The sequence below is a fragment of the Anneissia japonica genome, unplaced genomic scaffold, assembly GCF_011630105.1.
Source record: "Anneissia japonica isolate Jap-2015-1 unplaced genomic scaffold, ASM1163010v1 scaffold171446_len717541_cov154, whole genome shotgun sequence".
NCBI lineage: Eukaryota > Metazoa > Echinodermata > Crinoidea > Comatulida > Comatulidae > Anneissia > Anneissia japonica.
The window spans coordinates 184,461-195,869 of record NW_022696538.1 but is presented as its reverse complement, the minus strand read 5'-3'; the positions used below and the strand labels follow the sequence as shown (position 1 = coordinate 195,869).

General features: G+C 31.4%; 1 protein-coding gene across 1 annotated transcript in view; it reads left to right on the top strand.

Moving 5' to 3' along the window:
• LOC117102104 (NUAK family SNF1-like kinase 1) overlaps positions 1-11,409 on the top strand; it is a 41,248-nt gene that overhangs the window by 4,963 nt on the left and 24,876 nt on the right. The window contains exon 2 of the mRNA XM_033242305.1: positions 1,482-1,602. Within this exon, the coding sequence (XP_033098196.1) occupies positions 1,482-1,602 (121 nt within the window). The remainder of the gene's footprint in view (positions 1-1,481; positions 1,603-11,409) is intronic.

Sequence of the window (11,409 nt, the reverse complement as noted above, 5' to 3'; positions counted from 1 at the left end):
ATATGTATATATATATTGCCTTTAAATGATTTAATTTTCAATTATTTATTGGATTAATTAAATTATTGTATGGATGTCCATTGGTATTACTTATTTTTTCATTTACTTTAAATAACTTATTCTTGTTTTGACCAATGCTAAATAAATTAATATGGATATACACCAAATGTATAATAGTTAATCTATTTGTATTAAACTTGGATATTTTGCCACTCCTGTGGCCTTCGTCAGTGAAAGATTTCTCTATCAAAACATCAATGAAGGCCACAGGAGTATCAGGATCTGGGAATTGATATGAATAAATTAAGGCTATTGAAATTTTCCTTTGGAATTGCTTATTTATATGAATATGAATATTATATCAATATATGCATATCTCTGATAGGTTTATAGTTGTCATTATGTACATTGGGTCAATAAATTGTGAAAAAGTGAAATTAATCTACCATATCTGATATATATTTGGATATGTATCTGTACAGCATATAATATATTATTTGCAATGTCATTCCTGTAATTGATATAGGACCAAGAGTTCAGTCGACTAATTTGAAAATTGTTTCCGAAAGTATTGCTGATATAATGACAGCTGACAGATACTTATATTTTCAGTTTCTCATACGATATACTGTCATCAATCATATTGAAGTTACATTTTGATAGTACAGTACTGTCATTCAAAAATTTTGCTAATGTATCACAATAAAACGATTTATCGATGTTTTTTTTTAAATAAATTAAATATCCATCTTTAGTTCCTTACAGTTTTTATATTTTAATACAAATCAAAATCAATCAGCAGTGATTGATAAAGTGCCACTACCCACGGCAGATGTTCAGTGGCACGATGACATACAGTACTGTACAGTAGGTGTCCCATGTAAAGCCACTTTCTTTAACATATCTAAAATGTTGCTGCACATGTTGATATATTTATTTTATTTATTTATTCATTTTATTTAAACGCAAAGGTTGCTTTACCAATGTTCGTGTATATGCAAACAGGGAGACTTTGGAATTTTAAAAAACGATAACGTTTACGAATACGTCATCATTATCGTCATTCGTGCCTAAAACATTCTTGAGAATATGCTATGAGCTGAATATGATCCTTTATTCATGCAAAAGGCATGAATTGCCTACGTTTTGATAAAGTAGCTGTATTCGTTATTGTTTTCATGAGCTTGCGAAAACTCCCTATTAACATACAACATTACTGTACAATTTCGATCATCACTAGCTGATTTCTTGCAGCCAATTGATAATACAGTTTGTGGGATAAGCGTTAATTTTTAGTAGAACTTTATATAGTTTCATGCGGGTGTTCGGGAGGCTGTCTAGAGTTCTGTTAAACTACTGCAACTCATGGGAAAATTGGGACCCCTTCATTATAGAATATTGTGCTAATCGTCATTTGAAAAGAACTGTCATTGATCATAATAAAAACTTTTTAATTTTTTTTTTTTTTTTTGCTTTTTTAGGTTGCAATAAAATCTATTCCAAAGAACAAAATTGAGAATGAGGAAGATTTGAAACGAATCAAACAAGAGATTGAGATCATGAGAATGCTGGACCATCCTCATATTATTCATGTTATTGATGGTAAGTTGCATGATGGGAAGTGAAGTGAAACATGAGCTGAGTATTTAAAAAAATTACAGTATAAATGCCTTCTCAATTAGTAAGTATACTGTAGGAAAAAAAATGGTAATGAATGATTCAGAATTTAAATAATTCATAATACATGTTACACAAAAAAAACCAAAAAAAAAACCTTAGAACTGCTAAGGAAGTTAGAAATCAATAGAACAGACTACTGCAGAGGAACTATCACCATTGCATCAAATTCCTGGTTTTTAACCATCAATACTAAGAATAATTGATATTTCCATCACTTGACGCCATTAAGGAATTGGAGAAAGGTGGCCGTTGGTACACACTTTCGTGCAAGAACTTCTGAACTATGTTTAGAACACAATTATATTAAACAACTTGCTTGACCTGGATATTGATTTCAGTAGGTTTTAACTAGAGGGCATATATTTTACTGCTCTTATTCTAAGTATTATATTTTGAGGAATGTTTCTCTTGGCCATTTTTATGCAGATGTTAAGATCAAGTTATTTTTGTTTCATTCTGTGTGGCACAGATTGAATATTATTTTCTTTCAACAAAATACATGACACTGTCTTCAGGGCATTTGATATTTTTTAATTATTGTCAAAATATGCCGAGGCAATTCGGCCATCTATTTATGGTCCTACCGGAACTAATTTACCAGGCATCGTATTGATAGGGTTCAACACCAGCAGGTGGAGAGCTTTAATTAGTAAGTATACTGGTAGAAAAAAAAATGGTAATGAATGATTCAGAATTTGAATAATTCATAATACATGTTACACAAAAAAACAAAAAAAATTCTTAGAACTGCTAAGGAAGTTAGAAATCAATAGAACAGACTACTGCAGAGGAACCATCACCATTGCATCAAATTCCTGGTTTTTAACCATCAATACTAAGAATAATTGATATTTCCATCACTTGACGCCATTAAGGAATTGGAGAAAGGTGGCCGTTCGTACACAATTTCGTGCAAGAACTTCTGAACTATATTTAGAACACAATTATATTAAACAACTTGCTTGACCTGGATATTGATTTCAGTAGGTTTTAACTAGAGGGCATATATTTTACTGATCTTATTCTAAGTATTATATTTTGAGGAATGTTTCTCTTGGCCATTTTTATGCAGATGTTAAGATCAAGTTATTTTTGTTTCATTCTGTGTGGCACAGATTGAATATTATTTTCTTTCAACAAAATACATGACACTGTCTTCAGGGCATTTGATATTTTTTAATTATTGTCAAAATATGCCGAGGCAATTCGGCCATCTATTTATGGTCCTACCGGAACTAATTTACCAGGCATCGTATTGATAGGGTTCAACACCAGCAGGTGGAGAGCTTTAGTTGTGCGATTCTCCGATGACATATGGCCCGTAGGTGAAGACACGCAAGTGGCAAAAAAATTCTACTGTTCCATCTCACATGCAAGATGTACCTGAATGTTGGCATCTACTTTTAAGTTTGATTTTTATTAAAAGTGCGAGGAGTTAACAAGGTAGAAATTAGCCAAGAATTTTTCAGTGTGCTAAATTGGCATTGACATTTTAGTATATTGAACTTACTTCATACAGGAGCTTTATGTCTAGGATTGTGGATATGATGTGACCTTGAGTAGGGCACTGGAGGTCATACTTTGTGGTGTGAAAAGGAAATTGCTAAGATTACCTAATTATAACCCTTTGTCAGATGTTGTTATGTGGTCTCCTTGTTGATATTGAGTGAGTTGGCTATTAACATAATTGATCCTACTAGCATACAGGTGAATATGGGTGAATTAAAGGCCAAGTAAAAAAAAAAATTAGTTTTTCTTCCTATTATTTGGAAGAAATGAGTATGAGGGAACTTTCTTTTTATTTTTTTGTTTTACTCCAAATCCAAGATATGATGGATAAGAAACAGCAATACTTTGTCACATTTACCAAGTAGACACATTGAAAGCAAATAAAAGAAACACTGGACATGATTCATACCTGGTATGTAACCCCAACCACAAATGATCTGAGAGAGGAATTTTACTGATGTGAGTTAGCCAGATTTTCGTACATTTGGTAAAATAAAGGAAATAATAATAAAAAAATTGGTTAGAAAATGGAGGCGTGAGTAGATGAGAAACTAGTAGTTTTTTTTTTTAATTGGCCTAAGCATAGATGTATGATATAAACTACAGTATGATATAAACTACAGTATGACTGTTCTTATGAATTTAATTTAAATTTGGTGCAAGTGAATATGTGTGAATGATGTAGATTTGATTAAGTTTAATTTTCTGTAACAAATATAATTCCTTACTGTATGATGCATTTATAAAAGCTATGTTATTAATAAATTAATACTTTTAACTCTGCTCTAACCAAATACAGTAATAGTAATCATCATATAGAATATACAAATTATTTAATTATTATAAAGTACACTGTTTTTTCTGAATGTAGTTATTGAAGTTGAATGAAAACCATATTTTTGCCAAGTAAGTTTAGTTAACAAACAGCATACCACAGTATGGTGGGATTACCTGTTAATTGAAGCTTCTAAATATCAGTTTCATAGCAAAAAAAAAAAAAAAAAGATTTGAACTGCTAACCCCAACCCTAACCCTAACCCTAAGTCTAACCCTAACCCTAACTCTAACCCTAACACCTGTCTCTTATACACATCTTAAAAGAAACACTGGACATGATTCATACCTGGTATGTAACCCCAACCACAAATGATCTGAGAGAGGAATTTTACTGATGTGAGTTAGCCAGATTTTCGTACATTTGGTAAAATAAAGGAAATAATAATAAAAAAATTGGTTAGAAAATGGAGGCGTGAGTAGATGAGAAACTAGTAGTTTTTTTTTTTAATTGGCCTAAGCATAGATGTATGATATAAACTACAGTATGATATAAACTACAGTATGACTGTTCTTATGAATTTAATTTAAATTTGGTGCAAGTGAATATGTGTGAATGATATAGATTTGATTAAGTTTAATTTTCTGTAACAAATATAATTCCTTACTGTATGATGTATTTATAAAAGCTATGTTATTAATAAATTAATACTTTTAACTCTGCTCTAACCAAATACAGTAATAGTAATCATCATATAGAATATACAAATTATTTAATTATTATAAAGTACGCTGTTTTTTCTGAATGTAGTTATTGAAGTTGAATGAAAACCATATTTTTGCCAAGTAAGTTTAGTTAACAAACAGCATACCACAATATGATGGGATTACCTGTTAATTCAAGCTTCTAAATATCAGTTTCATAGCAAAAAAAAAAAAAGATTTGAACTGTAGACAACAAGTGTGGTCCTAAGTTCCAGATACGAGTAGACCTATATTTATCAGTTATTGCAGTAACACGTTGGGTGGGAATACTTTACTCAATTAACATTAACACTTCTGTTTATTTCAATGGGTATTGCCAAGTCTCTTTTATTTAGAAGTGTTTCAAGTGAACTAATAATTGATATAATGATCTGTGATTGATTTAAGTTTATAATATCTATTAAAAGATAAAAAATAATTTATTTTTGAGCATTTATTGAAATTAAATTGATTAAGTAGTATAAAGTAATTGAATAAATGTTAGTCATGAGAGGTTGTGGGTCTTTTTTGTCATTTCCTATCACATTTGTGAACCACCTCAGTTCAGAAAGCAATTCAGAAAGAAACTATTCTGGATCCAATTAATACAACCAGATATGTAGAGGATTAAAACAACTTCCCATGATATACAAATATACACTAGCTAATTAGTGAAGAAACCCAAGTGCTGACAAGTGCTGAGTACAAGTTCTAAGTAAATAGTGTAAAACAGACCAGTACTACAGTACTATTGTACTTAAAATGTATCCCATTACTGGCCTTTGTCTTATTTAAAAACGTTTTGATGAAATAGTTTTGGTCAAGGATTGTTACTGCTGAAGGCATTCTAGTTTTAATAATCTCAGTGGTCAATAGAAATTTGGACTTATTTTTTAGCCCTTTTCTAATAATGAAGAAAAAATATAATAATTAATATTTAACATACTAACATAGACAGGCCTTACAGACAGTTGTTGTTATGAAAAAACATTTTCTAGTTATTGTTAATGTTCTCTTTGTTGTCAAATATTGTATTATCTTTTGTAAAAAAGGTTGTTATAGGATATTATTACACAAATACTCCTAAGAAGATAAATTAATGGTAATAAATACAATATACATTAGGTTTATTTAATGTTATTTAAATGTTTATTTTTACATGTGAGATCCAGATGTATCATTCAAGATCATTTGCTATGAATTATAGCAGTATTGGCTTGATTAATTGTGATAACAGCTTCTAACACTAATTCATGGCCCCTCCCAGCGAGTATCAGTTGCATGCGGCTCAGGCCATAAGAGTTTACAGTACAGTAGTTGTGAGCTCAATGTTTTTGTCTACCACACAGGGCTTGGGACCAGACCGACACCGATTACAGCCAACAGAGATTGATTTCACTGTAGTTTGAAAACAATACTTACTATGAGGCCATTGGCAAACAAAGAAGTAACATGTTGGTAACATGAGTTGGCCTAGTTGGCAATAACGTGGTGAGAGGGAGACCCCCATGTGTATTAAAATAATAATCTTTGATAGATATTTTAAAACAATGGTTCATCTCTGAGTTTGAACATTCTGTTGGTAGCTTGTTCGTCCAAGGACTTTAGTTGTTTGTTTCAGAAGTTAAGGGCGTTTGAACATTAGATTTTTTTGTCTACTATTTGTTGAAACAAAAGCACCATACAAGTGCTACAGTTGGGGTATTGGTCTCCTGGGGGCTTCATGCAATGACCCATTAGGTTCTACTGTATTGTAATAATAAGACCAAAAGTTGACCATACAGTAATTGTGGTTGTCATTAGTTTTTAAGTAGGCTATTTGAATCTAGGTGCCACATGTCACTTTTAATAGTATTGTACCTTCCACCTGACATTTTATGAGTCCTAAATTGTCACAGACTGTTATCGACTGTAATCTGTGCATTTATAAAAAATTAATTTGAGGAGAAATGTTACATTTAACTGATTTTATTTTACCTAATTTTTTACAATCAAATGAGATTTTAAGCCTCAAAATAAGTGATACTGGTAGTAGTAGGCCTACTAGTCATTTTTCATTTGATGAATATTCTCCCTCGTTTATGATATCTATTTTTAAGTTAATACCCCCACTATTCAATTTAAATTAAAAAATTTTTCCATGGCAGTTTTAAAATCTATATACTCTTATTATTCCTGATTGTTGACCATTACCAGTGAAACTAGTTATTGAATTTCTAGTTAAAATTCTACAGGTGGTCCTTGTTGGTTGAGTAAGACTTGCTTCCTTCCATGTCTATCTATATACAGTATCTATCCACATCATCCACTCTAGCTACTGACCCAGAAATCTATGATTATTATTTCAACATTTTATTAAGTAATATAACATGGCTGATTGCTCACTAGTTTCATCAAAATTTCATGACCATATTTACTGTACAGTAGCCCTTCCATTATACACAGCTGATGTGGGCACCAAAAACATTAGCATTTTCTTATAATTTTTAATTAAATGTTAATATAAATAAATTTAGTATATTTAAAAGAAATTTTCTAAATCTAAATTGTTCTATACATAGTTATTATTATATGCTATTTTATAATAATAATAATATAATGTCAGTAACACATTTCGATAGTGCCTATTAAAGCAAAGAAATGGCCTGCTAATTGTACAACTTCACCCTTTCTGTAGAATAAATGGGCCATCTTGATTTGTCATTGACAACTGCTTTTTAAACCAATAACAATACCTCTGGATTGAAAAACATACGTTCTCACTCATCCACCCCTGAAATTAACTCAATTTTCCAAGCACGCAATCCTCTCATACTGTAGTTAATCGGAAATACACAGGATTGGGCCATCCAGGGTTGATCCCAGCCCTGGGCTGTTGAACTCGGTGTAATGTATCATTTGAAATTATATACCTGTATAGGGGAAAGATGGTGATAGGTAAATAGTACAGGCAATAGTGATATGCCCTTTGTTAGTACAGTACATCAAAATAAGCATTGGAGTATTGAAGGTTCTAGAGAGTCTATGAATAACCTGTTTACTATAAATTTGTACTCTCTGGAATGTTGTCCTTAGCATGTTTAAATACAACCCTTTATTCACATTCTTGAGAGCAAACAAACCCTGGCATTTTTAACTTGTTGTTGAGCATGTTCTGTAGTGTAGACCTGAATGCAGAGACATTTTAAGTGGTTTGAAAACCTTGGTGGTGATATTTGGTATAAAATTCATTACATTTTTTTTCTACTTTTCCCTAATAGATAAATTACACTACATTTTTAAGAATTTATAAAATTTAAAGGTATATTTTGTAGATTTTCCTCTGAAAATTATTATCGAATTGTCATTACAAAATCACAGCTCTGCTATGGTAAAGAGACCACCAGTACATCTACTGGATAGCGTCATTACACATTATGTATAGCATCTGTCATCAGTACAAAGAATAGCCTAAAAGATTGGACTTTACTAATTGATAGTTTATCTTAATATAATATTCCAAAAATAAATAAAATTGCTTTGTTGTATAAAACTCTATTTCTTCTCTGTATTTCATTTTTTTGCAATATAACCTGATTTAAAAATTATCAGGTGTGTTTAAATGTAATATAGATTATAATATTGTGTGTAATATAGATTATAATATTGTAATAATAATTCTTAAATTTCCACATATTCCTTCAACCCAAACAAACTATCCGAATTAGCAGATTTCTCGTGCCGTATAGCCTCCCAAGAATTTTTAAAAACTTCACAAATGTAGCTTGCCTTGTGCCCAAGATAGGGATTTTCTGTACTGTTTCTGTAGTAAAACTTATCACTCGCTGATAACACAGTGGTATAAAAATGCTGGTAGGTAGTAAGGGTCGATTTGTATGGTAATTACCTTCTGATTTGGAAAGCAGACACCAAATTTCTTTGTAATCTGTCGGCAAATGATTGCCTCATATCATTATATAAATTTGTTAGTTAATATTATCTTTCACATGTAAATTCTTTTACACATTGTTCTTGGCATGTGGCAGTTGTAGTGAAGGCAACTGGTGACATTTGATTTTATAGGTTATAAAGGAAAAGCCTCCATAATCAAATGCCCATTGGATTGTAACTGAGCTATAAAGTAACAGGATTTAACAGATTTCATTGATATAATCACATGGAAAACTATTTCTAGTCATAACGTAGGGTCTGCGGAATGCACTTCATTAGATTCTTAAAAATGGAATTACATCCAGGTTGTTGTTGCCATAACAACTAATAATTCCATTCTAATACAGTATGCTTCAAATAAAAGACAGTTTGTTTTCCCAATGGTCGCCACATAGTTTTGTTTCCTCAAAAGTTAGTTTGTTCCTTGTAGTTGTTCCCTGATGGTTTGAGATGTTAGAGAGTCAATTGAGATGTTACAATTGGCTGAATGAATCACCTGATCTTGTACATGAAATAGGTTTTTATTTGGAGACATTTATAATTCTTTTCAAATTGCTTCAGAGGATAGTTAAATTTTGAATTTAATTTCACATCTTGTTATTTTTTAGGCCTCAGTATACATGTATGTCATCAAAGTTATATTGTATAATTCCTTAAGCTTTTTCTACACTATCAAATTGTATGTGACAAAAAAATGTGATGTGCCCATATATGGGTACAATGACGTCATATCACTTATCATCAAATTGTATAAAAAAAAAAAGTTGAACGTGTTCAACTCTATGTACCATCAAATTTTATGTGACGCTTTTATTGATGAAATTTAATAGTATAGATAAAGCTTTAGAAATAGATTTTTAAATATCAATTTATGGTACAGTAGGGCCTCGGTGCTTATATTTGTGGAATAATATTTAGCTTTTTTGTGTCATTTCAAATCTGTAGTAGGTAAGGCTTACTAATGAGACTAATGAGATTCTTCTAACAAATAGAAGCAGTATTGTTATGATACATGTAGTAAGCCTACATTTATTTTAAATTTCTTTAGTAATATAGATAACTGGACATGAACCATGCTTACGGTCATGTAAAGTATATCCATCGCTCATGCGTAGAGTGGCTGGGTTATAGTAGCATAAATCACCGCTTTGAACATCTCATTGTAAGCTGATCAAGTGTAAATTTAGCTGTTGGTAATTTTGTTCACTCCAGTCAACATTTAGTTTAAAACCAAAATCAAATATTGTGCTTTTTCATTTTCTGAATTGTTTTAATTAGCTTATCTAGCATGAAAACGGGATGTTGTTTTAGATGGATCATTTAAGTGGTTAATATTTTAGGATTTTTAATACTATTTTACTTGATGAAGTCTCTATTTTAAGAATAATATTTTTAATTATTTTCAATTGGAGATGAAAAATAGTGAATATCTTGATGGGTGAAAAAGTGTGTTTGTAGAGTAAGAGGTCATCTCATCTGATAGAGTAAATAATCATTAACCACTTAATTCTAAAACCTTTATTCTTTTTTTTGTTCTTTTTATATTCTAAAAAGTTTCATAGAACTTGTGTTATATAAGCCTAAAGGTACAAACCCCTCCCCCCTCCCACCATGGCTGCAAATTAGTTACACTAAGTAGGATAAAATACTAAAAATGACCATTAAGTTACCATTGGAGTATTAGGGATTTAATTCTGCATTCGCAATTTTCTCACCCTTCCCCCAGTCCATTTTGTACCCCTAGGCTGAAACCAGCTTGTGTCTGGTGTAAAGTTTCCAAGATTTTTTGTCATCCTTTGGAAAGATTATTCGAAACTTGTGCTGAGACAATAGTTGGTTTGCTGCAATACATATCTGTATAGTATGTATAATAGTTGGTTTGCTGCAATACATATCTGTATAGTATGTATAATAGTTGGTTTGCTGCAATACATATCTGTATAGTATGTATACTGTCACTGCTTTGCCACAACACAGTTCATATTTTATTTATAGGTTATCAAGCGAAACCTTTGTCTTGCACCCTTGTCTGTCTGGGGTTTAAGGACAAGAATTCCTAGCATTCTTGTTATATTGATTTTCAGGCAGACTGTAACTATGCTGCTGCACAGAATATGCGGTGCTGACAATAACACAGAGGAATGCAATTCAGATCTGTTTTACAGTACTGAAAAGACAAACATGATCCCCTTTGTCCAGATTTTATTGACTTTATAAAAAGCACATAATATTAGCGTCTTTATCGTCAAACATAGGTTTATCAGGAAAATGATCCGGGTTTTTACCGACTAATTTGAAAGCTGGCTCAGTGAGTATTTCTGAGTTAGATGTCAACACCAAAGAAGACAATAGAACCTCTCATGATATTAAGGCCCCGTGAAAAAAAAAATTGTTAGTTTATCACCCTATCCCAGCAAAAAAACTGATGAGGGAGGGAGGTTTTTTTTTTGTTTTTTTTTCAACCGTCCTATCGGCATTCGCTGGTGCATTTGGTTGAGGAGAAACACATAAAAAGTCACAAGAACGGACTCAAATTTACAAAGAAAACATTGCGCCAGAGTAGAAAAGCTATCTTAGTGCGCATGCGCAACATGAGAAAGATCGCCTGTGAAATAATCTTTAGCCTTTTCAAGTGAAAAATGACGAAAAAACGATCGTTTAAAATGAAAAAAAAAAAAAAAAAAAAAAAAAAAAAAAAAAATCTGGATTTCTCCAAAAGTGATGCGCGCAAGGGTGATAAACTAATAATTTTTTTATGGGGCCTAATATAAA